Genomic DNA, 14,828 nt, shown 5'->3' on the forward strand with positions numbered 1-14,828 from the left:
CAATGAAAAGGACCTCAAAGTTTTCATTGGTTTAATTAGTCTGGTTGTCAGTAACTACCACTAGTGCATCAGGACATTGGAGGTCCCAAGAGATCACCCTTGCTCAATGTGACTCATCCTTGCTGCCAGCCTAGAGGCCAGGAAATAGTGGCAAGGGAGGAACCTCCAGACAAACCTGCCAGGACCCTGCTCCTCTCATTGACTCCAGGGAGGTCAGGGATGACAGCTGTGTTTCCAAACATGAAAACAAAGTCCTGATGAGACTAAGATGTGAGCCTGTACATTGAATCCGGTTCTGATTCTGGCTAAGGAGGACAAGCCAGACAGAGAGCCCTCAGGATAACATCCATAGGCAACGGTGGGTCCTCTTCAGGTTGAGGGGTTCAGCCCTTAATCTGTGGTGGGAGATATGGTCCTTTTGGTAGCCCTCCTCCTGGTGTGAGATGAAAATTTCTCCCCAAAACTCTTTCTGTCTTCTTCACTAAGTTGGGATTCTGTTTCCAGGGCCCCATGCATTCTGGTTATGTCTCTCATAGGGATTGGGTTTGGATTTTACTTGAATGAATGGCTGGCCAACTGTATGATGATCAAATGCATGACAGACAAGTTTGGCCCAGGGAGTTGTAGCTGCTTGTTTGATTTCTTGATTTTGTCACTGGTGTTTTGTATAATCTTGTCTCCCCAAAAGGTCAGCTGACTCTGAGTGTGATTCCACCATTAGGTGGCACTCTCTGCACTCTAGTACTTGCTCCTTTTGCTCTGTGGGGAGTCTGCTGTATTATTTTGTGGATTCTGCCACTGGGTGGCACACCGGCTTCTCTTCATTGCCATAGCAACTGTGTTGGTCATATTACTCTTTTATTTATAATTCATTTTCAGTTGTCTTTTATTTAAATGTATTTGTAGCTCTAGGAGGGAGAGATATATTGGTTTAGATGTAATTATGACCTGGTTTAATATATGATGCTTTTGTACATGACATACATGTTATACCATGCTATGCATGATTATGACCTGGTTATTGTTTTCATTTAGAAATTATGGACGTGTAAAGAGATATGATTTTATCTCTTTCCCCCTCGTCTCACTTCAGATGATGTAATCAATAAAAATCCCACTAACTACTTGGGTTTTAGTTCATTCCAGATGCAGTCAAGTGTTGGAAACCAAGAACAGCCACTATAGCCCAGCTGTAGTGGCACACACCTTTAATCCCAGCACTTGGGATGCTGAGCCAGGAGGATCTCTGAGTTCCAGGCCAGCCTGGCCCACTGAATGAGTTCCAGGACAGTCAGAGCTACACAGATAAACCCTATTTCAAAAAACAACAAACAGGAATAGCAATCGTATTCCCTATATATTTTCACTACATAGTTCAGGCTGACTTCACACTCTTAATTCTTCTTCCTAAGCCTCTGGGGTGAGGACATGTCCTTACATGGCTCTGACTGTCCTGGAACTCAAGATGTGGATCAGCCTGGCTTTGATCACCAGAGATCCTCCTGAGCTTGCCTCTCAAGTGCTGGGATTAAGGGCCCATTCTCACAAAACTGGCTTGATATCTTTAAATTCTAAGTGTCTGAACAAAAATAGTTCAAAAATTCCCTATCAAATCTCAAATATTTTATGTTGTCCTGGTTTGGTCATTTAATTCAGCTAAGGACATACCCTCTTTGCTCAGGAGAGATCTCATTGGTAGAACATTTGTCTACAGTGCACAGGACTGTTGATTTCATCCACAGAAAGCTACAAACAAATGTGCAAATACACACCCAACTACAGAGCCTCAACCTTTTTTCCACAAGTGCATGTGTTTCTCTTGGTATTGAAAATTGAACCAGGGAATGCCAAAGGCTGTTTTGAGTATTTTTCTCTGTTACTGTGATAAAAATGGATCAAACCCTACATGGGGGAGAGAAAGGTCTAATTCACCTTACACCTTACAGTCAGCTGAGCAGCTCAAAGCATAAACTGAGGCAGCACTGATGGATACAGGACTGATCATTTCAGTCTTGCTTTCTTCCCTAACCCAGGAACATCTGTCCATGTGGGCTACTACCCAACCAACAAAAGTCTGACGCCTTCCACATCAATCACTCATCAAGAAAATGCCCCATAGATTTGCCTACAGGAGGTTTCCCCCTATTTTATTATTCTTTTTGGTTTTTAAAAATTTTCAAGATAGATTTTCCTGTGAATCCTGTCTGTCCTGGAATTCACTGTGTAGATCAGACTGGCTTTCTCACAGAGATCTGCCTACCTCTGCCTTCTGGATGCTGGAATTTAAGATGTGTGCCTCCACACCCAGCTGAGGTTCCCTCTTAGCCTCTGCCTCTAAAAACTAACCAGCAATGTGCAAACTCTGTCTTTACTTTTCATTTTGAAGCGACATGCCACTAAACTGAATGGGCATTTTGAAATTCAGTCCCCAGGTATAGGCAGCCAGAGCAGCTGGAGTTAGGACCCTGTTCACCAGGTCCAGACCAAATGATCCTATTTCCTTGGCACAAATCTTCAAATTTTATGATTCTTTTAGGACAGTTTCCAACTGTGTGTTCCAAATTGGCCTAGACTCACTAAGTAGCCCGAGCTGGACATAAACTTGCTAGTAGATGATAATCATCATATCTTGATGTTCTTGCCCACAGCCCCAAGAGCTGGGATTCTCAGTATGTGCCACCATAACTGTTTCCTTACAGCTCTTTTAACTTGGACATTGTGGAGATCAGTCTGTACCCTGCTCTGTTACTACACTGTGTACAAAAAGCTGATGAACAGCACTAAGGACTCCACCCCTCCTCTAGATAGAGAGTTAAAGGTGATTAAAATCTGCTGAGAGGAAGCTGAGCTTATGTCTGAGCTCTTAGACCACTCTGGCATCCTGACATAAGAAAGCCATTGGGGATATGGAACGTCAAATGGCCTTATCTGTAGCTTGGTAAGACTTCCAGTGGAGGGATTAGAATACCAACCCAGCCACAGAAATTTCAACAATTTGTCCTGCCTGTAAGATGTGCTGGAGTATAGGAGACACAGAACTTGTGGGAGTGGCCAACCAATAATGATGTGCTTAAAACCCTGGCCTTAAGAGAGATCCCACCTCTGACATTGCCTGGAAGGCCAGAATCCAGAGGCTGGGAAGCCCAGAGACCTAGAATAGAAACAAACACTTCTGGCAATACTATCAATGTAATGCTTCCTAATGGTATTCTTCTATACTCATAAATTGATGCCTAGCAGAGAGACTTCATCCAGCAACTGATGAAATAGATGTAGAAACACCCAGCCAACTTAGGCAGACTTTGGGGAATCCTGCTGAAGAGAGGGAGGAAGAATTGTAGAAGCCAGAGGGGTGAAGGATATCATGAGAAAACCCCCCAACCAATTAACCTGGGTTCACAGGGGCTCCCAGAGACTGAACCGACAACCAGGGAGCCTGCATGCGGCTAATCAAGGCCCTCTGCATATACGTGACAGTCGTGTAGCTTGCTCTTCCTGTGGGACTCCCAACAGCGGGAGAAGGGGCTGCCTGACTCGTGCTGGCTTTTGTACACTCATCCTCACACAGGGTTGCCTCAGCGAGCCTTCAACTTGGTTTGCCATGTCTGGTGGATATCTATGGGAGGCCTGCCTTCCTCTCAATACAATTGGAGGACTGATGGAGGGGTGAGGTAGGTAGACAGGAGATGGGGAAGGAGTGGGAGGAGAGGAAGGAGGGCAAACAGTAAAATGAGTTTTAAAAACTGCTGGGAGTGACAATTTGTCTTTCCCGTAGATGAGTACCCTCAATGGTTATCCAATAAAAAGCCCTAAAAGTGTACATACATACAACACTAGATGAACATAAGATTGGGTTTATATATTATTTGCATATAAATAAATGAATATATCAATTAAGGATAAGAGACCACAAACTAGAAACTGATGTGGAAGTGAAGAAAAGGGAGGAACTGTATGGAGCAGAGAAATGATTTAATTATATTTTTATTTAAAAAAGTATCTTTGATCCCCAAGTGCCTCCATTTTATAACAGGAGTTTATCCCATCTGTGTACAAATGCCAAAAGACTCCCCATAATGTGTATAATTTTTTCCATTGAAACTTCCCCTTTATGGTTTGATTTGAGATTTATTTTATTTCTGTAAATGTACATGTGTCTATGTGAGTATATGCTATGTCGGGCGGAGGTGGTATGTGCTAAAAGTGGCCAGTAGAGGGCTTAGGATCTTCTAGAGCTGGAAATTACAGGTGGTTTGAGGTGCCAGTCATGGGTTCTGGAAACCAAATTCTGATTCTCAGCAAGAGCAGCAAGTCCTCTGACCTGCTATACCATCTCTCCAGCCTAGACAGTTACTTCACACAAATACTACCACGTAGGAGATTGGCTAATTCAACCAAAAGGAAATGGAGATCTGGTATAAAAACTGCATCAGAAAGGCAGCCCTTGTTGTTATTAGATATTATTGGACACACAAGACCACAGAAGTTTGCAAGCCTCTCCTGCATCCTGTAAAGAGGGACACCTGACACTTTCCACTATCTATGTCACTAGACCTCCAGACAATGAACTCCCAGCTCTGCCCCAGGACTGCAGTATAGCAAGGTTCCCTGTGCAACTGGGACCACTTGAACTCACATTTTTCAGATACAGGTTTTTGCTCTCTTAGACTTGACTCAGCTCTGCAGAGCAGCAACCACTTCGGGACAGGCTGCTGTCCTCTTGCAGTCTTTGCGTCTGTTTCAGCGCTGTTCTTGCTTTAGTAAGGTCTACTGGAGTTCCTGCAGTGTCTTTAGCTCTTAGCTGTTCTGAGTCGGGGCCTCACTTACCCTGGTGGCCTCTGACTATAAACCCGAGGAAGACCTTGAACTTCACATCCTCCTTCCCCCTCCACTTTTGTGTTGGATTACAGGCACGGACAACCACAGCTGCTGTCATGCGGTGCTGGGGACATGGGATCAAACCCAGGGAATTCATAATGCATAGGCAAGCACACAACCAGCTGAGCTACATCCCCAACTGAGACAGGAGGATGGGTGGGAGTTTGCGTTTCAAAACAATCTGTTCTATAAGTTGAAACCATAGCTCTAAAATATAAGCAGCATCACTGGCAACCAAATACCCTCACATTTTCTAACGTTCTGGGGCTTGACTACGAGGTAGAACATTTGCCTTGTATGTAACGATACCTTTTCTTCTTCAGTTCCTTGACCTTTGGCCAGGTTCCCTGTGTGTTTTATAGTATGTGTTGAAAGAACATCAGTGTTTGTCCCCTGTAAACTGGTGACCAGAATCTGCATGTTCAGGGCCTCATATTGAAACTACCTAGAGGAGATGAACCAGAGCGGCAGGAAGATACGATCTCTTTTATGTAGAACTTCATCTCTGTGGCCCTGCTGTATCACTCCATCATCATAAACGCTGGGCACATAAAGACTTAGAGTGCATGTGAGAGCCTGGCATGAAGAACCTGTTACAGTGTCCACCCCTTTGTATATGCATTGGTTCAGAAAAATCACAAGGCAGTCATTAAGCAGGGAGAGTATGTATTCTCTGAAGAATGTGTTGGTCTGTGAGCACTGGCTGTAGGCAAAATATAACACGATTTGCACATAATAAGGTCCAGTGGTCAGTGTGCATATTCTTGTAATATTCAGCATGAGTATGATGTCAAGTGAATTATGAAAGATCCTGTTTCCTAGCAAGGGCTAATTTTAAGATTATTCCTCAAATGGTACTGTTGTGGCAATCACACAATTTCAGGTTTGTCTTTCTTTCTAGAGTGTACTTGATATAAAAACTTACAATTGGTTGCTGTATGGAAGTCAGTCAACAATAGTGACCCTTATAGAAGCAATGGATCTCTATTTTAATAAGCACAAAAATGACATAAAAGTGTGATCCAAAATATTCTGTGGCTATCAGAGTAGACCAACAAATATGAGAATAATTAAGTCCTAATTGAATGAAATATAAAAGGTAGAGATCACAATTGAAAAGTGGAAATAGTCATATCTTGTGTAGAAAGGCTTTAGGACAGTAGAGGAATTTTCATTTTGTACAGGAAATTTATATAGCAGTGACCCACTAGCTTTTAGGAGCCATGAAGGATGGAGGCTGAATATGGTGGTGATATCGCAAATCTCAACAATTAAGAGGTGGAGTCAGAAGAAGACGATTAAGAGCTCAGAGGAGAGAGAGAGAGAGAGAGAGAGAGAGAGAGAGAGAGAGAGAGAGAGAGAGAGAGAGAGAGAGAGAGAGAGAGAGAGAGAGATGCCTCAGGACTGTAGAACACTTGCTTGTCTTCCAGAGCAGCCAAGTTTGGCTTTCAGCAACCATGTCAGGAAACTGACTTAGGGGGCATGTACCTCGTCATCAAATAAGCATAACTAAAACAATGCAAAGTAAGTTTTATAAGAATTCAAGGATAGCATGTTACAGACTTTTTTTTAAGTGACAGAGAAAAAAATAAAGATCATAGCATGGGATAAAACACAGTCTGTTTGCTCTGCATTGCTTTTTCCTAGTGCCATCTTTGATCTGCACACAGTATTGCCTACTACAATAAGCATCTCAGATTAAAAAATGTCTCCAACACCCAAACCTACTTCATAGAAGGTGTGTCTGCATTGCTCATTTTACTTTAAAATCTCTGCCCAAAGCCTTCTATGTACCCACACTGAGAAGGTGAGAACCACTTCCCTCTTTACTGCAAGCAAGAACAAAGCCTGGTCTCCTGCTCATACACACAGCGCTTAGAGCATCTACTGCACACATCTGTAGCAAAGGAGACGCTCTTGGGCTGCCTTACCGCCCTGAGTGTATCCATGAGCACAAGGCAAAGTTGTACAAATTTCTCTATGGAGACCACACCGAGCTCAGAGCACTCTCGAGGGGCAGGGTACTGCTCCATGGTCATCTTGCTCAAGTTGGCTGTGTGTTGGAGAAGGTCACTCAAGACATTCATGGAGAAGTCATTGGTATAGAAATTGACCTTGGAGAGCTTGGAGCATTGGCTGAGGGCAGGGAGGAGGACTCTGAGCTGAGAGTCCTTTATCCCACACCCCTCTAACTCCAGAGACTCAAGAGTGTCTACCACTTTCTCTAGGAGAACCCTGAGAGGCATCATACAGAAATTTGACAGTAGGACTCCACTCATGTCCAGATGTTTTAGTTGATAGAGGCGCCGACACTGGGACAGATGATACAAGTTTGTCCGAAACAGCTGGCAGTGAGTGACAGAGAAGGTTTCCAGGCGATTCTTCAGGTTCCTAGGCAGAGACCAAGGACAAATGATGCTGGAGAGGGCGTGTGGTGGTTTCACACAGCAGTAGAAGGGGACAGGTGTCCCCGGGACAGTTGGACCACATGATGGAAGTCAATACCTATGGTGCTGCCTGCTGGAATCTGATCACTCAAGCCACACCCACAGTTGCCTTTCTCTGTCACTGTGGGATGGCTCAGTGCACAGCTCTGCAGCATCCTTTCCTCACTGACACAGAATTCCTGTGCACCTTTATACCCTAGGGCACACAAGGACCAACCCATGAAAGACCCCAGAGCATTTCAGACAGTTGTCACTGCTCTCTGCTTCCTGTCACCACCTCTGTGGGGATTCCCAGTCTCTACAAGACATTGACCCTCAATCCCACTCTCACCATTTCCCGTCCTCTCAGCCCTACTTAATCAATGCATTTCCTACATGGGAAATCGTGGTGTCTGTTCACACACTGTGAGCACAGACCACCTGGGGAGCTATGCAGGTATTCTGCCCCTCTACTCTTGGGTACCATTCTTTCTCTGTTCACCTCCCATTAGATTAACCAGGATTCTAAGGGAGAAAGTGCAGCATTCTCACTAAATCTGACCAATCCAACTGCATTTGTGACATACTATGCACACATATCCTACCCCAAATTACGCCTCTGCTTCAAGAGGTAGTGGGAGACTTAGATTCAGTTTACATACAAAGGAGACCATGGTTAGATGTTCTAATGGCTCCTTTAAAATTCATTGTCCCAGAACTGGGAGATACCACTATCCTTAACATAAAATGCAAAGTTTTTCTTTGGCAGCAGAAAAAGCTCTCTATCCATCCTCACCTGAGCAAGTGTTTCATGTTGTCACTGAGAAAACAGATGCCATTCATATAGAGATGTTGGAGTCTGCTGATTCTGGAGAGCTCAGATATGAAAGTGCGTACAAACCACTTGTACTCTGATGTATAGGCATGGTCAGATGTGTTCTTCTCGATCCAGACTAGAGAAAGTGTGTGAAGATTTATCATATGGGCAAAGTAGGGATAAAATTGTAACAGAGAACTCCAACTCCAATCTATGGTTAATTCTAACACATCAACATCCCACAGCCTGATAATTTTTCGGAACATAATGACACGATCTTCAGACAATAACAAAATCTTCATGTTCACACAGCACAGCTGTAGGGAGTCTTTTCTAGGCTGAGCCTCTTGCAAGGAGTCTGTTTCTTCTTCACGTTGTTGGAACCTGGAGTAGAGGTCAGTTATCACCTTCACACGCTGTCTCTGCTCATATCTGGGAGGGGGCTTCACCTCCTGATTCTCACTCACAGTCACTGCTGAGCTGTCCCCATCTTCTGCTCTAGCATTTAGGGTCCAGAAGTCATGGGGCAACCTCCTAAAATCGAGTATTTGAAGATTCCCCCTCCTGTGAGTAAAACAGGTGAAGGGTCACTAAGAGAGAAGATTCCACAGACACCAGCGCCTTTCCACACATCTCTAATGTCAGCTCTCCCTTTCTCCCATGAGGACTGGAGTTTTCCCAGCTCTGAGTCTCCAACAACCTCATGGTCCCAGGCAATGGCTCTGTCTACACTACATCAGTAGCCCTCTGCCTCACTTCCCTCCATTCTGCTACTCTTGACCTGGTACAACTAGTGCCTGCGGGAGAGACAGGGTCAGGCTCCTCCCACTGTGCCCACATCTTCTCTCCTCCCCCCCCAACTGTCCTTCTCCATCAGAGATCAACAGCAGTCAAGGCTTTTGCACTCTTCCAAGCTGATGCTTCCAAGGCCTCCGATCTCCTATGACCACATGATCTCAACTTCAAATATCAATACCTTGCACCCCAGAATCCTCTATGTGACCCTAGATGAATCTTACTTACACAGGGCGATCCTCCTGTCTCAGCAGGTCCCTCAGTCCTTCTACCACAACCTGAGAAAACTCCAGGGTGCTGGAGGATAAAAAGGCCCCTACAGGGATGTAGGGTAAAGGCCAGGCTGCAACCATTGACCTCACAATCTTTATGAGTCTCCAATTGAAGGCCTTTTGGAACAGGGGTAGGAAGAGCATCTTGGGCAGGCCTTCCAGAACAGAGATGGTCAAGGCCTCATTTCTCAGCATCGCCTGCCTTGCCAGATCCTCCAGGGTGGGTGGGGTCCGGGTGTTCATCTTCTTGGATCCTGGAAACTTCCAAGGAAATGTCAATTCATATAAATAGAAATCAATCCCTAGGAAGTATCATTTAAACTCAATAAGTTACAAGAAAACAAATCATGGGGCTAGAGAGATGGCTCAGTAGTAAAGACTGCTCTTCTAGAGGACCATGTTCAACTCCAGCACCCACATAGCAACTCCCACCTATCTGTAACTCCAAGGTCTGACAGGAAAATACATGCCAGTAAAACATCAATTCACAAAAATAAAAAGAAAATGAAAACAAATCCAATCAGACATGATGCCTCTGGCCTCTCATCCTAGCCTGTGGTGTGTGAAAGACAGAGGACAAGAACTTCCAGACCAGCCGTGGTACAGAAGATCTGAATCCACGCGCACACGCACACACACACACACACACACACACACACACACACACACATACACACACTAACACTACATAGACTCCCACAGGAACACAGTCGCCCATGCAAGCATGCATTTCCCCTGGACTGGTGGCAGAGAAGGAGGATTTCTATGAATCCTAGCCTGCTCCACATAGCAAGTTCCAGGCCTCCCAGGACATCATAGTAAGCAAATACAAAGTAAATTCCAATTCAACAGCCTTTCTCTGTCAATAGCAACAAAGGAAGCCTAAGTAATTTTAAGAAAGTTGCTGGGCCCCAGTCCCAAGGGGTCTCTGTGAGTTGCTGGTCAGCCTACAAGTGCAACTTGTTTTCCAGTCCAAGTGCCTCCTGTTTTCTAGTCCTGGCTTACTGTCCTGGCCTTGACACTCTGACATCAATATTCAACAGGAGGAAAACATGCTCTCTTCTACCTGGGGTTTTTCCACTGTGCTGTAAAAATGCATATAAAGCTCCTCCCTCCTACAAGAGAGAGACTTCTTAATACTTGCAATGAAGACACACACACATACACACACACTCTCTCTCTCTCTCTCTCTCTCTCTCTCTCTCTCTCTCTCTCTCTCTCTCCTGGAAATAAAGGCAACACATCCATTCTCTTCGTACAAACAATTGGATGTCTGGTCTCTCTTTTCCTGATATCTCAGACCTGGACCTCCAAAGGCGGCGCCTGTTTTTAAATCTTTTCTTTTTCGAATCTCTCCTTTCCTGAGTCTTCTTTCCAGCCAATCTTTCCCAGTCTTTCCAAGTATCTCTGGATCTTGGTGGGACCTTCAATTGCGTTGCCCATGCCACAAGCAACTCCGAGGTATTAGGGAAAGAAAGACCAGACGTCCACTTGTTTGTACTAAGAGAATGCATATGTTGCCTTGTCTACAAAGTAAGTTCTATGGCATCCAGGGATATCACTTGAAAAAACCTGTCTTGAAAACAAACAAACAAACAAGAAACAAACAACAAAAAAACAACAACAAAACTAAACCCAACGAAAGAAGCAAACTAACCAGAAAGGGAAATGAAATGAATAACAACAGAACATAGGCAGATGTTTGAGTAACAGTTGCAACGTCAGCCACTGGAAGCTGAGGCTGGGTGTCTACCTAGCCTGAGCTACTCAGACAGTTCTGGACAATCTGGGACACATGGTAAAACCTTGTGTAACAAGTTAAAAAAAGTCACAAATTAATCAGAAATAAAGTGGTATTAGAGAGGGTCAGGCACATATCATGAAGGCCGCTAATAACTCAGTAAGAACGGGGCCAGAGTTCACAAAGAACGGACACTCAATCACCTGGGACCCTGACTCTGGAGGAGGCACACACTCCCGGACCAACACCCCTTCCGCCCCCCACAGGGGATGACGAAAACAGGACAAAGCCTGGCTCTACTCCAGAGCTGCCCTGGAATGGAAAAACTGTAGCCATGGCCCACCTCCTGCTAGCCCCAACCAATTAGAACTGTTCTAATGTGATTGCCACTTGTGTAAGCCAATCCTAAGTAGAATGGTCACACAGCTTTTAAAATTCCTGTAGCTGGGCTTCAGAGGCTCAGCGCGGCAGCCATTTTGTCCATGTATAGTGACCCGACGTGTGCGTGGTGTCATATAAACGCCCTTGGGGACGGCATAGTGATTGGTGGACTTTTTGGGACTTCTCTCAGACCCTCACAGTATTTAAGATAAAGGCAAAGCTGCATTTGGAGTCCAAACCATCCCGGAACTCCTCATTTGGAGACAGAGATTCAAACTCCCTGTGCCATTGGGTCTACTGTGGAGAGTGGCTGGGCTGGGTGAGACGTGGTGTCTGATGGAGGAGGGTGACTTACCACAGGCAGACACTGGCGATTGCGTTTCTTCTTCCAGTTGGACAGGAAGAGGCTGTCTGCTCCTCAACCCTGGTACCTTCTCTGACTCCTCTGAAGCTTTTCAGGCCTTCCCACTAACTCCTCCCCTTTGAAGCCCGCCCCATCACGAGCTGCAATTTGATTGGATGGTTGAGCTCCATCCGCTTAACTGGTTTTGGGATTTGGGGTGTGTCTAGATAAGATCTTCAGGCAGGAATCAGAAAGAATTGAGACTAACTTCACGAACACTCAGATCTTTCTTTCTTCCCTACTTCAGTCACTTCTTTCTTTCTTTCTTTCTTTCTTTCTTTCTTTCTTTCTTTCTTTCTTTCTTTCTTTCCTTCCTTCCTTCCTTCCTTCCTTCCTTCCTTCTTTCTTTCTTTCTTTTTTTGTTTTCTTTCCCTCTTGGTGGAATTTGCTTTTAGAGAGGGACTTTATGTAGCCCAGGTTGGCCTAGAACTCACCGTGTAGCAGAAGCTGGGCCTCAACTAATGTCATTTCCTCTTCTTCATTTCTTCCTCAGTGCTGGATTACAGTAGGACTGCGCCTTAAAACGCACTTTATTTACAGATGTTTTCCAGGCAAAGTTGAACCCAAAGGGAATGTTACTTTGTCATCCAGAGTCTGGGATTAGGCATCCAGGCCTGGTAGCCACTAAGTGAGAACCATGTCACCATAGCGGTAATGGGATCTGTCCAAGTCCTGGTGCCCATGACTCCATCCTTTTCCATGTTGCTCAATATTCCCTCAGCACTGAGGAAGACCCTACCTCAAGAGGAGTAAATATTTTGCCTGGGCAGATTGACTCCTGTATTTATCCTAGCAAACAGGGAGCAGAGGCAGGTAGATCTCTGTTATTTCAAGACCAGTGTCACCTCAGAAAGTTTTGTGCCAGTGGCTCTTCTGTTTAAAGAATAAAAAGGAAATTAGGCAGGTGGTGGTGGCACATGACATTAATCCTAGGCAGGCCTCTCTGTGTGTTTGAGGGGAGTATGGTATACAGTGGTAGTTCCAGGACAGCCAGGGCTACACTGAGAAATCCTGTCTCAAAAACCAATAAATTAATTAATTACAATAAAATTATAAGGTTATTGACCTCTAACTTAATATGATGGCACCCATAGGCTAAATACCAATAAAAAAATCTAAAAAGAAAAGAAAAACCAAATAAAACAGACAAAATCCCTGGAGGCCATGGTTTATTTTTATCATTTTATTTTAATGGAACCTAGGACTGCAGATATGCATAGGACACAGTATATCAAGGAATTCACATAGCTGGCAACCCCTTTTCCTTCCCTTCTAAGATAACATGTTTTTGAGAAAGTGTTCCCTCCGTTGATACTGAAACATAGCTTTGGGAAACAGACGTCAAAGGAAAAAAGAAAGTTTCTTCTGGGGCCAAATCTGAGTGACCATGTTTTGGAAAGACTTTTAGGTTACTTCACCTTCGATACTTCAACATGGAAAGAGTTTCATAAAATTTTTATGGAACAGAACAAAGAACATCTTAAATTAAGGCACTTTTTAGACACATGGGTAGAAGAAAAATCAAAGGTAAGTACATTGTTGGAAACATTAATGTGTGGTTAGCTCAGCTGAGAAATCTCTACCTTAGATCTCTGGTGGCATCAGGTCTAATTCTGAGACTTGCATTGGTGGAACTTGGGTGTTGTTAAGTTCATCTATTCCAAAAGTTTTATCCCTTAATCTGTTATGATTTTAGGTCTGAATGTCACTAACAATATGTCACCAACACAGAGGTGACCTTTTACCATGGAGATGCAGTGAGGAATCTAAGCAATGAGGAGGATGCTCTAGGACAGTTGTAACAGTGAGAGAGGACAACAGGAAAGCTGAGAATCCCAGGAGGAAACTGAGGAGGAAGGATACACAGAGAAAGTCAGGCTGTCTTTTTGAGTTAGAGTCAACAGTGGGCCTTTTCTAGTTCTGTCCATTTACCTGACATTTAAGGACGGTATTTATGAAGAGAGTGACAGAATGAAAACGATGACAATCACTGCCTTGGTAGAAACCCTATTCTGAAGCAATGTATGAACCATACTAACAGAGCGAGAGTCCTTTCTTCCTCACTAACTGAACCAGAAGGTCTGCAGCTGACAGGATCATGGAAGTTTTCTGACACAGGTATCAGTTACAATTTGAATCTGGCCTCAGATAAATTTTTTGCCCTCTGGACCAGAGTTCCTTGATTTGATAGGATTCCATGGCTCTGTTAGACATCCGGTCAACAAAAGGACTTTGAAAATTGTGTAGGGCTATAACTCCTTTCATTGGAATGGTTACAAGAGCTAAGAATGGACACCAAAAACTTCATTACATGGAAAATAATTTTTAATTGTGTGTCACTCATGACATCTAGTTTTAAGAAACATTGAACTTTATATACTGACTTAGAAATTGTTGATGAGAGTTTTGTGGGACAAACGTATTGACGTTGTACAATCCTAATCCTGGCACAGCCATATCTGATGGGGACAGCAAAGTCGTAAAGCCAGCACAGCTGCTTGACAAAGATGCAGCAAAGCTGAGTCACATGATGGCCACCGTGCCACCTTTGGTTTTCATCTCCACCTGTTGCATACTTGGGGGACTTTCCTGTTTGTACAATTTGGGGATAGTGCATTTATGGAAAATTTCTTATGAATCCTTTATGGTGAAATGGTTAAAAATCAAATGAACCTCAGCAACCTTTTCAGAGTAGAGCAACTCCATGTTGACTTCAGAGTTACCCAGTTCCACACTGTTCCAAGGAATTAAATAAAAAAGCTCAGACCAATTTTGGGAAGAGAGAAAATGTCATGGTGTAACCACAAAACATGGAATGCCCCCCTGCTCCACAGGACAAACATTGAAAATATGTAAAATAACAGGTTGTGCTGCCAAAACTTTGAATTCATCTGACCCTGCTGAGTGTCAACCAATCAGAAACAAACCTCACCCATTGGTCTAATGTTGTGACTTTCCCCTTTAAAAGAACTTGGCTAAATGCTTTAAGGCACCCCTCTGGTTGCTGTTGCATCAATTTTCTAGTAGAGGTCCCTGCTGACTTGTATACAATAAAAACCTTGCTTCTTGCAGTTCAGGAGCATCTTTTGTACGGTGAGAACCAGGGATCTTCATG

The 14,828-nt window shown here is 44.0% G+C and overlaps 1 protein-coding gene across 2 annotated transcripts; it reads right to left on the reverse strand.

Moving 5' to 3' along the window:
• Positions 1-6,393: 6,393 nt before the first annotated feature.
• LOC121140883 (PRAME family member 9/15-like) lies at positions 6,394-11,795 on the reverse strand. 2 transcript variants are annotated; one of them, XM_040747444.1, is made up of 4 exons: positions 11,666-11,795; positions 9,145-9,442; positions 8,101-8,685; positions 6,394-7,269 (listed from the first exon to the last, which is right to left on the reverse strand). In XM_040747444.1, the coding sequence occupies exons 2-4, from the start codon at positions 9,429-9,431 to the stop codon at positions 6,705-6,707; spliced, it is 1,437 nt and encodes a 478-aa protein (XP_040603378.1). In that variant the 5' UTR covers positions 9,432-9,442; positions 11,666-11,795; the 3' UTR covers positions 6,394-6,704. The 2 variants fall into 2 exon arrangements, with proteins under 2 accessions (XP_040603378.1, XP_040603377.1); XM_040747443.1 differs by having other exon boundaries at positions 9,145-9,449; positions 11,666-11,794.
• Positions 11,796-14,828: the final 3,033 nt, after the last annotated feature.

The sequence above is a fragment of the Mesocricetus auratus genome, unplaced genomic scaffold, assembly GCF_017639785.1.
Source record: "Mesocricetus auratus isolate SY011 unplaced genomic scaffold, BCM_Maur_2.0 Super-Scaffold_100006, whole genome shotgun sequence".
In the NCBI taxonomy this organism is placed as follows: Eukaryota; Metazoa; Chordata; class Mammalia; order Rodentia; family Cricetidae; genus Mesocricetus; species Mesocricetus auratus.